Here is a 21732-nt window from a genome sequence, read left to right as displayed (position 1 = left end):
GATATCATGACTTCTGCATCTTTAAGTCTCCCCGTAATAAGGGTTGAGTTATTACCATTGTAATATTCATTTATAATGCACCTTGTGATACTTATCCCTTTAAATAAGGTCATATAATTCATTTACTTAATTCCCATAGGCCAAAATTTCTAATAATCTAAACTGTTTCCATCATTTCAACATCCAAAGAATTGCATCACTTCATGCCAACGGGGCATGTATTGTTACTCATAAGTAAAAATTGTGACATTTTCTTATTAATGTTAGACCATCATAGGAAAGAAATGTTGGCCACAAACATTAATGAAGAATGTCGGCACGGTGAATAGAAATGACAAAAAAATTACAGAGATTTGCAGATAAAACTCGAATAATTAGTATGCATAGAGGTAGAAAGTAGCAGCAGATATTTTAATATCCACTTATAAAACAGGTCTAAATAATATACTATCTTCAGTTCAAATCTTAGATATTATGGCTTCCTTTTATCCAAACAAACAGTTTTGCAAACGTATATCAACCATTCATTTTATAGTGAAAAAAAAAACTCAAGTTCCACGTGAATATATATATATATATATATATATATATATATATATATATATATATATGTATAAAACTCATGATACCAATCATACCCGCTTCCTATAAATCGTGGCCAGTGTTGATATAAAAGGTATCAAATACGTTCACCATCACATAAAGACCTTTTTCAAGCCATGGAATATTCTCTTTCTCCTTTGTTGTCAAATCTTCAAAGCCTTTGGTTTTTTGTATGCTTAAAAGCCCTAATATCTAACTTGATTGCGAGATATTCAAAAAAACAAAGGCCAAAACTTCCCCCAGGTCCAAAGCCATGGCTTGTGGTGGGCAACCTTCCTGAGATGCTTACAAAAAAACCTGCTCATCAATGGATACACAATCTCATGAAAGAAATGAACACTGAAATCGCTTGTATCCGCCTAGGAAATACCTATGTTATCCCAGTCACATGTCCCACCATTGCCAGACAGTTTTTGGCTGAACAGGATGCAACTTTTGCATCAAGATCACTAACCACTTGCACTGATCTCGTTAGTAGCGGATATTTAACCACAATTTTAGTGCCATTTGGGGACCAATGGAAGAAAATGAAGAAAATCTTAAGAAGTTCTTTGCTTTCCTCAGAAAAGCACCTATGGCTCCATGACAGAAGGACTGAAGAAGCTGACAACCTTATGTTTTACGTCTACAACAAAAGCAAAACTGTGAACAATGGTGTTGCTGGCCTTGTGAACATTCGAAGTGTTGCAAGGCATTATTGTGGCAACGTTATCAGGAAAATTGTTTTCAATAAAAGGTATTTTGGGAAAGGTAGGAAAGATGGAGGCCCTAGTTTTGAGGAGGAAGAACATGTTGATTCCATTTTCGTTTTACTTAGGTATCTTTACGCTTTTTCTATTTCTGATTATATCTCATGCTTGAGGAAACTTGACTTGGATGGACACCAGAAGAATGTTAATTAAGGAAGCTTTGAAAGTGATAAAGAAATATCATGATCCCATCGTTGAAGAAAGACTTAAACAATGGAACGATACACCAAAAATTGATGAACATGACTGGCTTGATATTTTGATCTCCTTGAAAGATGCCAACAATAATCCATTATTGACATTGGAAGAAATTAATGCACAGTGGTGATATTTCTTTTCTCTCTGTGTTTTCATGAACAATGATTTTTAGAATCCCTAATACCCTGCTTCACTTCTCTATACTTATTAATCCTATCATGCATTACAAACATACTCAATCTCCTTTCAGGAAATAATGATTGCAACAGTGGACAATCCATCAAATGCTTTTGAATGGGCACTTGCTGAAATGATAAACCAACCAAATTTGCTGGAACGAGCCATTGATGAATTGGACAGTGTGGTGGGAAAAGAGAGGTTGGTTCAAGAATCAGATATACCAAAACTCAACTATGTAAAGGCCTGTGCAAGGGAAGCCTTTCGCCTTCATCCCATGGCACCTTTTAATCCTCCCCATGTCTCAATGAGTGGTACAACTGTGGGAAATTACTTCATCCCAAAAGGTAGCCATGTAATACTAAGTAGAAGAGAACTTGGAAGAAACCCAAAAGTGTGGAAAGAACCTCTCAAGTTTAAACCAGAACGTCACCTTAAGAGTGATAATGAGTCTAATGTTGTTTTGACAGAGCCAAATTTGAGGTTCATATCATTTAGCACAGGAAGGCGTGGTTGTCCTGGAGTTTCGCTTGGGACCACAATGACCGTGATGTTATTTGCAAGGTTGCTCCATGGCTTCACTTGGACTGCACCATCCAATGTTTCAAAAGTAAACCTATGTGAGTCCATTGATGGTTTAAATCTTGCAGAGCCACTTATGGCAGTTGCTAAGCCCAGATTACAACCACAATTATATCACCTTTAATTTTGAACAAGAATTCACCGAAACAATAAACATTGTTCCCAAATCAAAGTATTAAATATATGATATGTCATGTGTTATGAAATGTTTTGTCGCTCGTTGGGTTTAGAATCATTCCAGACCACCAAACAGCTCATGATAGTAGGACAACATTTAAGATTACTGCTTTCATGCTGTAGCTAAAAAAAATTAAGAAAAAAACACTAATACTTGAAGAGAAGATTATGAATACTTCAAAAAAAAAAAGGAAGGAAATGAATATGTCAATCATCTCAAATGAAAGAATGTATGGTAATTTTCAAGGGAATAATGCTTTAAAATGTAATCAAAATATTGTTGTAAAATTGGATTTCCTTTCACCTCTACCCCGTCCACATAAAAACCGGGAAAAGAAATAAATGATAAAAAAAAAAAGCGAAAGAAAGAAAAGTTAAATGTCTAAATGTGGTTGAGAAAAATATAGACCAGCAAGAATTCGATTTCATATATTTTCTTATCGTCAGAAAATTATATAAAAAATTATATTTGTGACTCAATTATTAGAATTATGCTAATTAAATGTAAGGTATAATGCGACTTTTTGGCCTGAGATCAAAAAAGACCGTTTGGCAAATTACGATCTCAAAACAAAAGATAAGTTGGGCCTGAGTAGTATGTTTTAAGGAGATTTCTTTCAGCACCCCAATTTTTAAAATGCCCGTTCTACCCTTATGAATTTATATTAGAAAGAGTTCACCTCCTTCCTTATTCTTCCTTCTACGCTGCACCTCCAGATCCTGAGTTCATCTTTCTTCTTGTTCCTCTCTTAAATTTATTTCCGTGAGTGTCTTTTTCACCTATTGAGTGTTCTTTCATTGGCTTGAAGATTTTAATACAACATCCACAAATCCCTAGCTATTTATTAATAAAAATATAAACAAATAATTATTTAATTAAAAATTAAATATATTTTTAATTCCTAAACTTTAACACAAAATTAGAATTTATTCATAATATTTTTAGTCTTCAAATTTTAAAACTAAATGAGTATAGTTCTTTTATTACAGATGTTAATTATTTTTGTGTCATGTTTTTTTTTTCAACTGAGAGCATGTCAAAATAATTTATCGTGATTTGGTTGAAAGTAAAGATAACAGAAGGAACCATATTCACTTTATTTAAAATATATAGGAATTAAATTAAGTAAAAAAGTATTAAGACAAAAATGATAATTAAATTACTGATTAAATCTTTAATTAAATTAATTATGATAGTTCAACCTAACTTTGAAAATAAGAAATAATAAATTTTAATAAAAAAATGAGAAAATATATAGTAACATTGAAGATCCCTAATAATCTAAAAAAAAAAAATTAATAAAGTGAGGATTAAATTTCAACTACTAACACTTAATGGAAATTGGACCTATGTGAAAGCATTAAGGTGAATGGTATTAGGTTATATCTTTAGCATAAGTTCATTCTAAAAGTGATAAACTTATTTGACAGGGTAGAAAGAAAATTGGTTGAAATGGAAAAAATATTATAGGTGTTATGGGTATGAAGATTGTACATACATGTTATGATGATGGAGATCATTTAAAAATAGATCGACTACCATATTGTTGTGGAGGCTATTGAAAATGTGAAGAAAGATTTAACATATTGATAAAAAAAAAAAAGTTGTTGTTGGAGTTGTTCTGAATTTTGCACCATGTTGTATTTGAAAAAAAAAATTGTTAATAAAGTATGAATAAAAAGACATAATTAAATGTATTAAAAATTGAATTTACAGATGTGATATGTATCAAATAATGTATTAAATGTATCATTCTATGTAGTGTAATGTAAAACACCTTTAATTTCTATAGAATTTGTTTCCTTGAAATAGACAATTATGTCCATTAAACATTTGTATTTTTTTATGGCGAATTTATTCAATAAGTCTATAAAAATAGATTGACCAAGGTCATATTACTGTTTAATTTGATCAAATTGATAAGTCACTACCATTATGAAATGTATGAATGGTGCGATTGTCTGACTGATAAGGAAAAAAGTTTATATTATCAAATATTTGATATCATTTTCATGATAAAGAGTCTAAAAAAATATATAACACTCTATTAGTTATTGTCATAAAGTGAATATGTACTAACACAAAATAAATTTATTATGCCAATCAATTTATGTCTGACTAGTAGATATAAAAAATGTGTAATAACATTTTTGTAGATAAGTTATAGAAATTTATGTTTAATATATATGAGAGAAATGTAAAAATTGGTTATTACATTTGACTCATAGAGGAAAGACGTAAAAATTCAATTCTTACATCTAATGTTTATATGTCAACGTAAATTTGTTTAAAAAATCCTATACCACACTCTTTTTTTCTTCACTGTGCCGCAAACAAAAACCAATACTTATAAAAAGCATTGTGTGCATGATAACTATTATTGTATGTGTGACTATTTTAGTTTAATCCATATAATCTTGATTTTGTAAAATTCATTAAAAATAAGTAAACATTATGTTTTACTCAAATTCTTTTTGTGTGTAACTTCTATTTGGTCTTTAAAATTTTTAAATAGTTATAATTTTTTTATGAATATCAGATGGAGACGTTCTGAAGATGAAAGAGTTTAAAAATTGAGTAATGAATATAGTGGTTACACCCAAAGGGGACAAGGAGTTCTTAAATTTTAAACATTTCATCTTTTGAACTATATGTTTTTTATTTTCTTAGTATTTTTCATCTATTTTTTGTATACTTTACGGCTTCATTGATACAACTTACTATTTAAAAAATTCTTAAAATTTTTATTATATATTCTTGTATTATGTATTTATTTTTAATGCTTTTAAAGAACATAAATTTTGACTTTTAAATATGAAAACAAAAATAAATCATAAATTTACGTTTGTTCCTAAATATATATATAATATCTACGTCTGTCTGTTATATATGTATTAAAATAAACTTACGTTTTCTGTAATTACGTTTTACTTAAGTCAGGGATAAAAAACCTAAAATATCAAACATAAACCACTTTTTTGTATTAGTGATAATAACAATTTTAAAGCATGTCATCATATCACTGAAGAAAAAAAAGTTAAAATTATCATCGACCAACAATAGTTACAGGGAACATCATCATTTATATAATTCTTTTTTCTATCTGCCATCGCTTATATCATTGATCCATTATTTTGTTTTGTTGTATTGATTAAATATATAAATAGAATTGATTCATTTAGAATAATCGAGTTATTATAAACATTTTTGCAATAAGTGCGAACAATGCTCATAATATGTGGTAAGGTTAGTATTTTTGTCCCTTTTCAACATCTTGTTGAAGTCGCATTTCGTAATTGACTCGACATCAATGTTTTCTACGAGGAAAATGATATATGGTATTAATTCTCCAATTAATCACGAATCTGAGAATAATTTTGTCTATCAAATGTTCTTTTCAAGATTCATTGAGTTTTTTCATTATTTGATTGATTATGAGAAATTAATTACAATATTACTATTTATTCAAGAGGGAAAAACAAGATTATATAAATTAACTAATCATTTTTAACCAAAACACTAAATTCTCCACAAAATAGAGATTGAAACATTTTTCTTAAAGTAGAGATTAAAAGTTTGAATTAATACTTTTTTTTCTTATTTCAAACTTATACCCACTATAATTTTATGTATTGCCAATAAACAGTAATCGCTGCTGACGTAATATGATGTTTTGAGAATCATAAGATTAAAATACATAAAGTGTTGAAGATAACAACAATATGAAATTATTGAAAGAGACTATTTATATACTCTTCCATAAAAGTGTTCATAAAATAAGTTGTTTGGAAATTCTTTAACCTTAACTTATAATTATTCATTCCACTTTCTTTCATTAAATAAACATACTTGAAGCATGGCTTAAAGAAGTCTATACTCTTGAGTAAACTTAATATTGGAAGTTCCACATCGACTATAAATAAGGTCATTTAAGTGTATATAACTAGGTGCAAACCTTATCTTACAAGTTGATTTTGTGTGATTGAGTTAGGCTTAAACTTCACTTCTAACATGGTATTAAAGCTTTGTGTATTTTAGTCTTTTTTACGTTTTTAGACATAAATTAATTTATTATTATATATTTAGGCAATTTTTTTATTTAAATAAATAAGCAAGTCACTTAATCTTCACAGGATTTCAAATAAAAAAATTGTGTAAAAAATACATGACTTGTACACTATCACAACAAAAATATGAAATCGTACATTTTTTACACATTTTGTAATTAATTATGAACACTTATTCTCAATTACGTAATGTTAAAAAGAAGAAGTTAAAACTAAATTAAAATATGAATTACATAAATTACATTCAATGAAAATTCAAATTAATTAAGGAATTTACACATAAAAAATTGTCATGTTTCTTTATACTTATCATAAAAAAAGTTGTCAATTACATGATAACTTTTCTTATACATATTTTTATTTTAATTTTTATTAATGCAGTGAATGCAATTCATATTTTAATTTAATTTTAACCATTTTATTCTCTAGTAATTAATTACAACTATTTAATCAATCATCGTATTCTTTTATTGGAATTTCAGTATTGTTAAAAAAATAAATGTTCCGTAATAACGTGGCATATTGGTCATTTAGATTCCTTAAATAATATTGGCAAAGTTGGTCATAATGGAGAGCCACAATGATGCTGTCCTTATATTCATCACTAGTAAGCAAGAAGAAGTAACCAAGAAAGTGCGTTCTGTCTCCTTGCTTCACAGAACTGCATGCGCCCTCTCTTTTTCTCAGAACCTTCATTTTTTTCTTTTTCTCTTCAATTTTTTATTCTGGTCACTTTCCTGGCATGGAAATGAGTGGCAGCGGCAGCAGCAAGAAGAGGAAGCTAATTTGCCGCCAAGAGGAGGACGAGGCCCAGATGGAAACGTTCTTCGCTTTGGTGAGAAACATCCGCGAGACACGTGATCGATGGATGGGTTTGAAGTCGGGTGACAGAAGGAGCAAGAGGAAGGAAGAAAATAATATGGTTGGGATTTGGAAGCCAACGTTTCAGGTTGAGGATTTCGCTGATGAGGAAGCTCGGCAACGAAAATCTCAGAGGGAAAACTGTGAAAAGAAAGAGGCTGCAGAAAAGGGTATTGATCTGAGTCTTTCGCTTTGAGAACGTTCTCTTCATGTTACCATGGCTAGGTCTAGCTGCTGAATCTGTAGTCGGAAACCTATAAAGGACTGTCTTATCTCTCTAACCCGATTGCTAGCTTTTTGCTTTTAAGGCTTGTAAGTCTCTCTTCTACTGTATTTTCAACTTAGCTACTCAAATAATAATAATTCTGCCTTTTCACTTCCATCAATGGCCGTGCTTGGAAAACAGGAGGAAGGAGATAAGCTATAATATAAATTTATAATATTTTAGAGGTTTAATTTCCTTATATATTTTAGGAAAATGATATTTTAACACCAACTTTTGACACTATTTTGACACTGCACACGTGTCAAGATGTGATTGGACAATTTCAAATTGAAAAAGCTGAGACAAGGGTATATTTGGAAGAGAAAATCCAAAGTTTCTTTTTTAATTTGAAATTGTCCAACCACATTTTGACACGTGTGCAGTGTCAAAATGGTGTCCAAAAATTGGTGTTAAAATATCATTTTCCTATATTTTATTACTTTTAGTTAATTTTTTATCAATTGGATATTCAATAAATTTATAATTTTTAATTAAATTTTTACCACTTGATTTAATAATGTGATTGTTATATTGTCTATTAGTACAAATACACATGAGATTTTATGATTAATATAAAATAATAAATTATTTTTATTAAAAATATATTAGTACGGTATTGACGGAGATGATTTCTTAACAATTGTAAGTGATATAATATAGAAATCATTTGCTAGCATAACCATTTGGTTATCCTACACATTATTTCTTGCATTTCTTAACATATAAAAATAAGCTTGATAACGGATCAAAATAACAATCACCACTTGATTAATAGAAAAAAAAACAAACATAAATACCAATTGAAAAATATAAAAAATTTTAATGCTTAACAAAAATAATAATAATAATAATAGAAACTTGATTAAAAATACTTAAATCAAATAGAAAAAACTTAATTAACCCAATCTTATATATTAAAACTTTTACTATAATTTATGATTTTAAATTTCAATCCTATACACTTCAAAAATGAAAAAAAAAATCTCAATTGTAGAATAAAATTAAATAATTTGTAATTATGATAAAAATTATAAAATTATGAATATAAAAGTATCTAAATTTAATTACAATTACAAAAAAAAACATTGATTTTTTAACGGCTCGTATTTTAATTTTTTTAAAGTGTTATTATTCCTTACAGCGGAGTTAAATATTTAAATATAAAATGTTTTAAAACTTCATACCACAGTCAAAAAAGAGAACTTCATCTTAGTAAAATTATATTTATTTGAAACTTATGAAAGATGTAATTTCAATTCTTATATAATAATTAAAAATGTATTACTTTTAATAACTAAAAATACTAAATATTTTTTTTAAATAGTTTAAATATCAAAGTTCATAATAATATTTAATTTTATCTTATTAGAAAAATATGACATCAAACGATATATTTTAAGACATTTAAAAATACATCAACAACAAGCAAATATAATAAAACTTTAAATGCTATTATTTTTTTCACGACGAGGAAAAATTAAGAACGAAAACTTTATAAAAATATTATTCACAACTAACATTCCATAATATTTTAAACATCACTATAGCTATTCCAAAAATATAACCTTAATTAAATTTTAGTATAAATTTATATATATTAATTTTATAAAGTTTTCATTAAAAAACTTGCCATATTAAATATTTAAAGTTAAGTAATTTTTTATATTAAATTAGGATAAAGTAATAAGAAGAAGAAATTCAAATCATTTCTCTATTTTAAATTTTAGTCATTTTATTAATCTATAAATAGTTGATTGAGAGTAAGTGTATGGCTATGTTTCATTTTTAGTACAATGAAAAAAAAAAATACATATTTAATACAAAACTTTAATTTCATTAATTTTTTTAAAATTTATTATTGAGATATTCAAGTTCTCATATAATCTTTAATACTTTAATGTGTTTATTAAAGCAAAATTAACATTTATATATAATTGAAAAAGAATCTTTTATTTTTTACTTCATAGATATAACTTGAAAGAAAACCAACTTAACTAAAACGGTGTATATTAGATATAAATTTTCACACCAAACAAAAGGTATAACATGCATTGAACCAACTTTCTTATACTCAAAATGCAACAACCACATTTCCAAAACTCATCAACACATATCAACTCACCAAGTCAAATAGAATGATTATATTTCTCACATATTTAAATTATTTAGTCAAGTATGTTACTATAAAACAACTAATTTTTCTTGCAAGAACGGTGTCTTTGATTCTAATATGTTTCAAAAATTCTAACTTTTGCAAGATATCCTACTTGTACATAAAAAACTTATATGACAAACATATATACATCATAAAAATCCTAATTAATCAAAGATTCCTTTTGAACCTTCCTTTTGTCTTACATGAAGATCATTACACTAGAAAAGATAAAAATAAAACTATTCAAAATAAAATTATGATTGAATAGGATATTAGTATATATTGTGCACCAAGACTCTAATGAGGAACTTTGATCTTAAAAAATGAATAATTTTGTTGAAATTTTAGAAAAAAATGGTAATTTTAGAAAAATGATAGTTTTTATAAAATAAAGGTTTAAACCTCTTTTTGGTCCCTAAGTTATAAGCAGATATTCAGTTTAGTCCTCGTTTTTAAAAATGTAAATTTTTGGTCCCTAAGTTATAAAAAATGTATCAAATGAGTCCTTTTTTGACTTGAAATACTATTTTTGGTTGTTTCTTAACAACTGCTACATCTTTAGATTGCTCTGATTTGTTTCTTAATAATAACAACACTTTACTGAATATTTGCTCATAACTTAGTGATAAAAAAGAGGTTTAAACCTAAAATAAAACTCAAGTATTTTAATTTAATAAAAAGATATTTCATTTTTATTTATGAGGACTACTTATATTCTTAATTGTTTCCTTTATCCTTATATTAATATACTTGAATTACACAGAGCCAATTATTTTATTTTTTATAAATAGTTTTTCCAAACACTAAAACATAATAAAAATTAAAGTTAGAAATATCGAATAGACCTATTTGTGGTTTTTTTCCTTCTTCTAAATTTATATCTTATTATATTTTAATATATAATGAAACGAATTATGAAAAAAATATATGAATGTTTGATATTTAAAATTAAAAAAAAAAAATACCCTAGTTTTACAAAAGTCGCTATTTATACAAGAATAAAAGTCTAAAAGATCAAACTAAGATGATGTTAAAGTTCAATTTATATTTTGTAAAAGCTGTAAAGTTTAAAATTTAATTGGAAAAAGAATTAAATTAAGAGTTTTTAGTCATATACAGAGGGTAAATTTGAAGAGATTAAATAATTTTATAGTATACATATAATGCTTTGAATTAAAATTTTATAAGTGAAAGTTAAAAATAAATTTTAACAAAAAATAAGTTTGAGATTTTTTTTGGCTACAACTTTAATAATGTTTTTAATTTGAATGTATTAAAGAGACTCGATAAACATACATATGTTATAAAACTTCACAAAGTATTAAAAGGCAGAAATATTAATGAAACAAGTGAACTTAGATAATATTATTTTTAAACTTATTTTTATCAAAGATCATAAAAATAAGCATGAACTATAAATTATAGTAATTTTAAATATAAAAAGGAAAATGAAGAGTGATGATTGAAGAAAATAAGAAATAAAACAAAAAATTAGAATTGAATTTTGAGTAAAGATGAAAAAATCAAACCAAAAGATGGAATTTAAGATAAAACATGTTACCTCAATCTCCATGAATAACTGTTTTTTTTTAGCATCTAACTATTCTTTTAAACCTTCAAATAATAACTCATTTTTGTCGTCTTCTCAAAGTCTAACTAGTAATAATACTTCATTATATATTATTTCTGATACCTTAACATTTATAATTATATATTTTAAAGTAAATATAATTATAAAAGGTTAAAAATAATATTAAAAAATTAATAGAACGTCAGGTCAATATGCTATGAAAATAATCGAAGTACAACATTACATTATATATTATGAGTTTTCTAATATTCTTCCTTTCTTCTATATTTATTTAGAATTCTTTACAATCATACAAATATTATTTAGGAAAAATTTTCATGTACCTCTCTTCATATTACTGTACCTTTCCGAGACCAATTAAAATATAATATTTTCTAATTTTCTAACAAAAGTTATATTGTAACATAAAAATGGGATGTTTATGTATCACGACCTATTATTTATCAGTAAATATGATTGTATATTTAAACAAAATTGTCCCAAACTAACTACCATGGAGGAAACATATATGGCGTGAGACACATGCTAACTTATTTCCTTAATTTGCTTAATTTTGCACCATCTCGTGTTTCCCGACGCGTTTTAACTTTGACCACATTTCCTATTCTAACTTTCCACGTTGACATTAAGCCAAATATATAAAAAATTGTTTGAAATAAAAAAAAAAAATAGAGGAGCTTTTAAAAAATTGGAGTATTTAATTTTTCTTAGTGAGCTTGTTCTTGGATTTGTATATGTGGGTAGTTATTAAAGTTTGAAATCTATTCTCAAGATAGTAGGAATCATGAAATTGATTATAGGAATACGAACATAATTTTAAAATAGCACAAAAAATAAAACTTAATAATAATTGTGAGTATAATATTAATAATTATTATTAATTGTTTTGGTGTAGATTTTGTGAGATCGAGATATTAACCTCACTGACGCGTCTTTGTCTCCTTCAATCGTCTATATTGTTCGTTCGTCTATATTAGACCACTCGCGCTACTACATTTCGGATAGTTGGCTCTCCTTCTCCAATACATGACAAGTTTTTTTAATATTTAGTTTCACTATTTTATTTGAAATCTGAGTTTTTGATTCTTTTAAGCCTTGTTCACTTGAGTGGATTTGGAGGAGAGTAATTGAAAGGATTTGAAGATAATTTTTTTTTATTGTTTATTTGAATAGGTTTGGAGGTAAGTAAGAGTAGATTTGGAAGTAAAATTTGTGAGAACTAATGTAGGATTTAATTTATATGACAAATTAGAAAAATTTAGGTTTAAACTCTTTTTTGGTCTTTAAGTTAAGTTCTGATGTTCAGTTTAGTCCCCACTTTTAAAAATGTCAACCCTTAGTCCATATGATATGAAAAATTTATCAAATCAATCCTATTCGTTAACAAATCACAAGTTTTTCATTAAGTAATTTGTTGTTCATAACACCTTCCATTTTTCATATCATAGGGACTAAAGGTTTACATTTTTAAAAGCGGAGACTAAACTGAACATCAGAAGTTAACTTAAGGAACAAAAAAAGGTTTAAACCAAAAATTTACTTCCAAATTCACTCCCACTTACTTCTAAATCTATTCAAATAAACAACAAAAGAATTTACATCAAATCTTTTCAATTACTCTTCTTCAAATTCACTTAAGTGAACAAGGCCTTAGTTTTAATTGCAAATAGTTTATTTTTTATTTTTATACTTATGAAATAATTTTCTAATTAATTTTATTAAAAACTTAAAATGCAATCCATTAGCTGATAAAGTCAAAGTAGCTCTGCTTTGCTGCCATGGTGTTATTGACTGGTAGGGGAAAGGTGAGAGAGAAGAAATAAATAATAACTTGTAGTAGATGACATGCAAGTATGACATCATAGAATGTTGTCATGCATTAGTCAGAGTGACACGTGTTGAGTAATTGTTAAGATTCTTTGATGCGTCGTTTTCATGCTGTCACATCTAAACAATGCAGTGTTGTCCCACCCAGCGAAAGTCACGTTGTATTGTACCTACTACCGTCTAACCATTTAATATCAACACAATCAATTAACATTTCTAAAAAAGGCAAACCCAAACAAAAATATCACAGAACAAGACCAATCATAAGTATGGTGCTATTTTTTTTTTTAATTCAATTTAAAATTTTATCTTCGAATTATATAGTACATTCAATAAATTACACTTTAAATTACACAAAGAACATCATTTATACCTATAACAGAATGCAAATTTTATCTTAAATTATATGTGATCTATTTTCATATTTTTTTTATAAACATTTTTAAGAATAAAAAGTAAAAAATATTGTTTCATAAATCTAAATTTATTTAATAGTTTCCCTATTTAATTTATTTAAATTTTAATTTTAGCTTATAAACAAACTAGTTTTAACTTTTTTTTTCAATTTTGTAAATTTTTAAAAATACCCTAAAAAACTTTATTTAACCTAATTATTATTTTTGTTTTTATCTTAGCCTTTAATTATATTAAATTTTAATACTTAAGAAATAAATAAATATAATTTTTTTCGCTTAACCACGTTGATTATTTTTTGACGTAACAAATGATAAATCACATTAGTTGTCATAATAAACATCATTTAACATATAGATGAAGAATGCATTCATTCATTTCTTAAATATAAATATCTAACATAATCAAAGTTTAGATATGGACGAAAACAAAAATTGTGTTATAGTTTAGAAAAAAAAACATAGTTAACTTTTTTACAAACATATTTCCAATCACAATAAAAAAAACAGTTTTACGTTTACTAGTAAATTTTTAATGAAAAAAAAATATCATCTATAACACTATAGATTTTTTACTATTATTTATACTCTAAATTTATGAAAGGACTTGTACAAAAAGTTTTATTAAGACAAAATATAATTTAAACTTACACAAAATGTAAATAAGTACACAAATTTTACAAAAAAATAATCCAAAATAACAAATCTTCATTCTTATCCAAACATTCATCATGTATTTGTACTTATACAACTTGTGTATATAGTATAGTCATCCCACAACTTGTGTATATAGTATAGTCATTCCACATTACACCACAACAACATACATAAATAAAGGTAAGCTATTAAAAGCAAAATTTTTATCTTAAGAAAATCTATATAAAAGATACAATTTAGTTAATAAGCCATAAAAAATCATTTGCAATCAAAATCCAATAGTCTATGATAATATATGGATCACACATATATTTATTAATCAAAGATATTCAATAAGTGAAATTTTGGAAGCCAGATTAAGTTTTATCATAAACTAACATTTTATCCAATCTGAGATGTAAATTTACAGAAGAACTCACTAATCATGAAATCAATGTAAGTTCATAATAACCCATGTTACACACACTTATGTTACAGTGTTCAAGAACTCCTTCTTCACCATCTCACCACCTGATATATTAGTCTGTTAGTCTAACTTAGTCCATCAGTGAAGCTAAAAGATATTTGTTACATCATATATGACAATATTTAATATACAAATCAAACCACAATTCACATATAATCCCATATATTTGACCATAAATTCATACAATTCTTATCAATCTTGATAGTCATACCCTTATAACATATAATATTTATCAATATGTAAGCACAATTATACAATATAACTTATTTAAAAAAAAAACGTAAATAAATTACATATAAGAATAAGAATTAATACTCAATTTGCATTTATAAAAACATTCACATTGAATGAGTCAAAAAGACCAAGATTTTTAGCTTAAGAAAACATATGCTTGCTTCAGCAAAAATTGGACAAAAACAAGGTTGAGATGCAGTATTATTTTCGCTTGAAGGAAAAACCATTCGTTTAAATGAAAATATGGCCAATAAAAGATTATTTGAGTCCATTTTCGCTTGGAAAAAAAGAGCAACAATATAAAAAACCAACTTCAACACTATAATCATTTCATTTCAAAGGTATTATAAAAAACATTTCAAATCAAACATCTTTTAAACAATATAATTGAGTAATCCCAAACCACGATTTACTCAAACATCATTATTATTTACATATTTTAGATTAATTTTGAGATCTTTACTCAAAGTTATGTTTAAACTCGTATCAAAATCATAACTTATGAAAAGGAAATGTTCAAAACATGGCTTAAGGAACTTCGTTATCAATTTGTATATATCAATACGCTTTTAAAGTATTTTATTAATTTCTCAAACAACCATTCATCAAAATTGAACAATATTCAAGTTCAAACAAAGTTTTAGCCACACACAATCCATGCATAAGAACCAAAATCTAGAGATTAAGTCATCGTCATATAGTCTACCCTATAGTTCTATCAAAATATAATAGCCTTTCTTCCTTGTAATGCCTATCTTCAAAACAAAATTTTTAAATTATACACTACTTCATACTTAGGTATTTAAAGCAAAATATTCAGATATGGTAGAACTTTAATATGATCATAAAACAAATTAAAAGAATTAATTTTTCAAATGACCTCACTAATATTATGTCAAAATCAATATACAAATTTATAAAATAAATAGAAAGTTAATTTATTTAAAAATCTGATTGGATAAAAGTGTTTCTTGACTCGTGAGAGAGTTACAATCATATTATGAGATAGAAGAGACATGAAGGAGAAACTTTGGAGAAAAGAAAGACAAAGAAAAAATAAAAAATAAATAAAAAAAAAAGACATGACATTCACTAGCACAAAAATAACTTTTAATGTATGTTATTTTAGGCTTTTGACGTTTGTTAAATGTTCGAACATCATAGCGAGAGACGTTAAAATTGACGTATTTTGTCTTCGAACATACATCAATTCACGTCGGTTGCATTTACAATAGACGTTAATTGATGTCTGTTTGTAAGAACAACAAATGACAATTTATGAACATTTTAAAAAAAAAATTCGACGCCGTGAAGATGAGGGAGTAGACAGGTGCCATTGTGAGGGTGAGGAGAAAAACGCACACAATAACAGTTCGAAAATCGTCGTCTTAGTTGTCCTAGAATGCGCCTAAGAACTGCATCAAAAGTCAATGAAAACGAATTTTAATCGGTCCAAATGTAAGATAATGGTTCCAAACGTAATATGATCGGTGCAAAATGATTTTAAACGGTGCAACATAGAATAAAACTTACCTGAACGATCATGGTGAATGAGAGAAAGCAAAGAAAGAAGATGAAGAGAGAGAAAATGAATAACTGACAAATGCGAACGAAGCAAAAACACAAACGAAAATATGAAAGGGCATTTAACGTCGATCTCACTCTAAATCTGACGTCTAATTACTAAAAAGATCCATTTTGAAGTTACTTTAAGACATATGTTTATTTGTCACTATATTTATTTTTAAATAATGGAAGTCTCATTAAAAAATATTTTAAAGTAAAAATCATTTATAAAATGCGATTTCTTTAAGGTATATATATATATATATATATATATATATATATATATATATATATATATTTAAATCGATACTTATTTAAAATAAGAAGTGAAGTACAATTTTAAAATATAATTTTATAAAATTGTAAAATTATATTTTAAAGCATAACCATAACAGTTCTTTAGAAAAAAAAATTAAATGTAAATTGTGTTGCACAAATAATATTTTTAGTTCAAACTGTAACATTTAGATGTTGACATACTTAAAGTAGAATTATTAATAAATTTTAGTATTTATTATTTTAGGGGAATACTATACATTTATTTAGTTGAAAAATATATATTTAAACTGTTTCCATATAAGTGAAGAAACATATAAAATAAATGTTTAAATCTTATTTTTGATCTCTATTTTTATTGTGTTTAATCAATGTAGTTTTTTTTTTCATGTTTAAAAAACTTTCAATTTTTATCGGTTAATTTGATTTTTTCTAATAACATTTAAAATAGTATATGATACATGTTAGTTTACGATTTTTTTACTTTTTACATTTCTTTTAAAAAAATAATTATTTTATAGATTAAAAAGATTGTCAAGTTAGTATAGTTTATAGATATGTCATTGTCTTTGTCACTTTATATTAGTTATTTTGATTTAATTCAATATTATCTTTTAAACGAAACAATTTTGTATTTTTTAAACTGAGACTAAATTAATGTTTATATAAATATTATACTGATATTTTTATTATAATTAAAAATTTTATTAATATTTTTGAAATTCAATTATAAATTATTAGATTTAATATTAAATTGAAAATAATTCTTAAATTCAATTATTAAACAGAATATAGTTATTAGAATATAATTATTAAATGTTTTAGATTTAAATGTCAATTTTAAAAATATCAATATAATTAGAATATAATTATTAGATTTATGTTTAACTTCTTTTTATGTAAAATATGATGTTGGTTTAAAAATGATTTACAAAAATATTTATAATTAAATTTAATAATTTATAATTGAATTTAAAAAATATCCAATAAAAATATTAGTATAAAATTTATATAAAAATTAAACTTAAAAAGAGATAAAATTGTTTTATTTAAAAACAATTGAGATAAAAAGTGAATAAAAATAATGAAAAGACTTTATTAAAAATAACAATAATTAAGCCATAAACCAACATGAGACATTGATATGTAATATAATACTCACTTTGACACATAAATAATTTTTTCAAAATAAATATTCTTTTAAAAATATCAATAAAAATTACAAATTGACACATGATCGTATGTGCCATTAATTATTTAATCATTATTATATAAAAAGTATCAAATTAACAAAAATTAAAATTTATTGAACACGAAAAAAATATCAGATTGAACAAATATAAATATTTAAGCTTAAAAAAAATTGATTTATCAAAACACATGTCATATCAAATAAGGTTTGAAATGATATAGATAAGTCTCTTGATATAGTATTGATTTTTTTTTCACAATTTTTTATGTTCAATTTGCTTCAACATATATATTACTTATGAGGAATGAAAAAAGAGTGACATATGTGTTTACTTGCTTAAAGAAATTGAAGTCGATTGGGAAAGATGAATTTGAGGGATATCCAATATTCTCGTAATGGAGAGATGAGGAGTGAGAAAACAATTTTTCACGTGTCATTTTACATTTTTTTTTTCACAACTCATAAATGTCTTTTTTTATATATAAAAAATTTACAGATACTTTTATTAATAACAGTAATAATAATTATATAATAATAATAATGATAATAACATTAATAGCAATAAGATACAAATACTTTTTTCCAAGATTTGAACAAGAAAGTTGTAGTTAAACTGTACTTCATTTTAACCCGTTACAAACTTAATACACTAATTGCTTGTTGACGTCATTATTAATAAATAATTAAATAAAGTGGAATAATATGACGTAATAAAGAATTTTATAAGTTATGTGAAATAAAAAGAGTATTAATAAAATATTTAATAATTGGTCTATGACATAAGAGATGAATAGTAAATAAAAAACAAATAAGTCAAGGAACTACTCAGCTAGTATATAGAAGTGAGCCTTACGCGTGCAGCGAAAGCACAAGTTATGACGTCATAGGCTCAGCGTCACACACATTTTTTCTATATAAAAGGTTCGCAGAATTGAGAAACACGGCATTCCTTTCCGACAATGCTGGCATACCTACTCTGTTCGCACCAACAATCTTAAACCTCTCTCTCTTCTACTGTTTCCGTTGATTAGAGTTTTGTTTTTCTCTCTGTTTTGCTATGGAAAATAAGAAGAGAGAAGCGAGGAACGATGAGGATCGCGACGACGAGAACGATGAGATGAAGATGGAGAAGTTTTACTCGCTCTTGAGAAGCTTCCGCGACGCACGTGATCGGCGCCGAAGGGAATTAATGGAGTTGGAGAAGAACGAGAGCAACCGGAAAAAGATGAAGACCACCACCACTACATCAACTACGGCCAAGCCAGAAGTTGCTTTCGAATTTCAGGACTTTACCACCGATATTCACTTCAGAAAACCACCTTTGGTTTTTCCCAATCCAAGTTCACGCGCCGCAAGCAAAGATATCATCAGCAATGGTAAGAAGAACGCAGAACAACATGATGTAGCTCTCGACCTCAAACTCGCTCTCTAGCTACGCGCTTTCAACAACCGTCGCCAAGACCACAGCCCTTCAATTTTTTCGGAGTGTTTTTTTTCTTCCGCTTATACAATTATTGTCTTATATGGTTCTGTGTATCCGAAAAAAAAACGTGAGTGTATTTTACGTAAGATAAATACAAAGAACCTTTTTGACAAAGAAAAATAAAAAAACACTCATGTTAAAATAGTTTGTTTTTTTCTTTATGGTTGGGATTAGTGTTTTATTTATTGATATAATAATTGTAAATAATTTTTATTTTTTAAGAATAGATGAAATTTAAGTTACAAAAGATAATTAATAATCTAAATAAAGATCATAAAGATAATAACTTTTTAAAATAAAATCTAAAATAAATATTACAAACATAATATTCATCTATCAAATCTTCTTTTTTGTTAATACAATTTAAATTAAATATAGGATGAATTTAGTTAGATTTGATTTTTGAGTTCATAAACTTTAAGCCGGTTTTTAAATGTTTAATATACATTTTCAAGTATTGAGATGAGAGACGATATATAATCCTCCAACTTTGAGTCTTTGATTTATAAGGCATAGATACTATCATTTTTTTTTGTCTACCTAGTTAATAATTTATGAATTTTTGGACTAACTTGTAATTAAGGTGAGTTAGTTGTTATAAACACATAAACAACAAGAAAATAATATAAATGACAAGTTTACAACTCGAGATAAACAATTTTAATTAGACTTTTATGAATGACTTATGTTTGAAAACGTACTTATCATATGCTCAAGATGTTTACACAAAGAAAATGACGAAATCAAATACAAAGTAACTTTGAAAAGTTAATAAGAATAATGCTTGGTAACCTCACAAGTGTTTTAACTTATAAACTTTTATAAATGGCTTTTTAGTAATCAGGAAAGTAATTGAGTAATAAGAAAAATAATTGGATAAATTAAATATCTATACTATTAATTTATGAGTTCTCAGTGATAAGATTTCCTTTTAAGATCCTCGGTTATCATTTTTTAAAGATAAAAAGATAAAAATTGTATCTTGTTTGAGTCCTCAGAATATGAATATTGTAAACATAATTAGAATAAAAATGTATGATTCTTGTGCATGATGTGCCTCGTGTTGGATTTAAGGAAAATAAATAATAAGCCTTCCAGAAATCACTAAATATACTTTGAAGTAAAATGCACGACTCTCATTTTTGACAACTCGAATTTTGTCCGACAACAAGAAATAATGAGCCTTCAGACTGAGAATTGATAAATATACTTCAAAATGTACCTATATATTGTCATTCGTCAATTTTGTCAAGTGACTTGGTCTTACATTTTTCCAGTCAAAGAGTTGGTCTTACATTTTGTTGAATTGTGAATTGGTTTTAATTTGAGGAACTCGAATAAACTAAAGAGCCCTCGACATTTAAACATTATAAACATACTTAAAATAACAATGCATGAACTCATGTATGACTTACCTCAGTCTTAATTCTAAGGAGCTCAAATAGACCGAGGAGTCCTTAACGTTCAAACATTATAAACATTCTTAAAATAACATACTTAAAATAACAATGCATACTTAAAATAAACATCCTTAAACCCTAAACATACTTAAAATAACAATGCATGAACTCATGTATGACTTACCTCGGTCTTAATTCTAAGGAGCTCAAATAGACCGAGGAGTCCTTAGTGTTCAAACATTATAAACATTCTTAAAATAACAATGTATAATCTCGTGTATGATCGACTTATCTCATACTTAATCCAAGGAGCTCAAATAAACTAAGGATCCCCGACATTCAAACATTATAAATACCCTTAAAATAACAATGCATAATCTCATGTATAACTTAATTCGAACTTGATCTGAAGTGCTCAAATAAAGTGAGAAGCCCTCATCGTTTAAACATTATAAACATCCTTAAAATAATAATGTATAAACTCATGTATAACTTACCTCGACCTTAATCTGAGGAGCTTAAATAAACTATGGAGCTCTAATCATTCCATCATTACAAAGATCATTAAAATAACATTGCATAACCTCTTGTATGAGTTACCTCTGTTACCAATAAAGGGCTATTGGTAAAACCTGAAGACAAGTTTCGATGATGCTGCAAATTGTAATCTTTGTTTATAATAAGAGAATATTTAAAAGCAACTTGTAGTATCTTGAATGTAGTAGGAAAATAATTAATATTGTAATTTTTACTGATACAATCGATTATGAACATGTTGTAATCGATTATCAT

The 21732-nt window shown here is 26.3% G+C and overlaps 3 protein-coding genes across 3 annotated transcripts; all 3 read left to right on the top strand.

The window, feature by feature from the left end:
* Positions 1–719: 719 nt before the first annotated feature.
* Positions 720–2433, top strand: LOC106770481 (isoleucine N-monooxygenase 2-like). Its single transcript, XM_022784807.1, has 2 exons — positions 720–1496; positions 1801–2433. The coding sequence occupies exons 1-2, from the start codon at positions 720–722 to the stop codon at positions 2431–2433; spliced, it is 1410 nt and encodes a 469-aa protein (XP_022640528.1).
* A 4701-nt stretch (positions 2434–7134) lies between these two features.
* Positions 7135–7821, top strand: LOC106771693. Its single transcript, XM_014657698.2, has one exon. The coding sequence runs from the start codon at positions 7297–7299 to the stop codon at positions 7609–7611; it is 315 nt and encodes a 104-aa protein (XP_014513184.1). The 5' UTR covers positions 7135–7296; the 3' UTR covers positions 7612–7821.
* Positions 7822–18913: 11092 nt separating this feature from the next.
* Positions 18914–19682, top strand: LOC106771637 (protein NIM1-INTERACTING 1-like). The gene has a single exon (XM_014657633.2). It carries the CDS (start codon positions 19115–19117, stop codon positions 19487–19489), a length of 375 nt encoding a protein of 124 aa, XP_014513119.1. The 5' UTR covers positions 18914–19114; the 3' UTR covers positions 19490–19682.
* The last annotated feature ends 2050 nt before the right edge of the window (positions 19683–21732 follow it).

Source organism: Vigna radiata, chromosome 8 (assembly GCF_000741045.1).
Source record: "Vigna radiata var. radiata cultivar VC1973A chromosome 8, Vradiata_ver6, whole genome shotgun sequence".
Lineage (NCBI taxonomy): Eukaryota > Viridiplantae > Streptophyta > Magnoliopsida > Fabales > Fabaceae > Vigna > Vigna radiata.
Note: the sequence above shows the minus strand (reverse complement) of the source record. Positions and strands in the feature narration are given on the sequence as shown.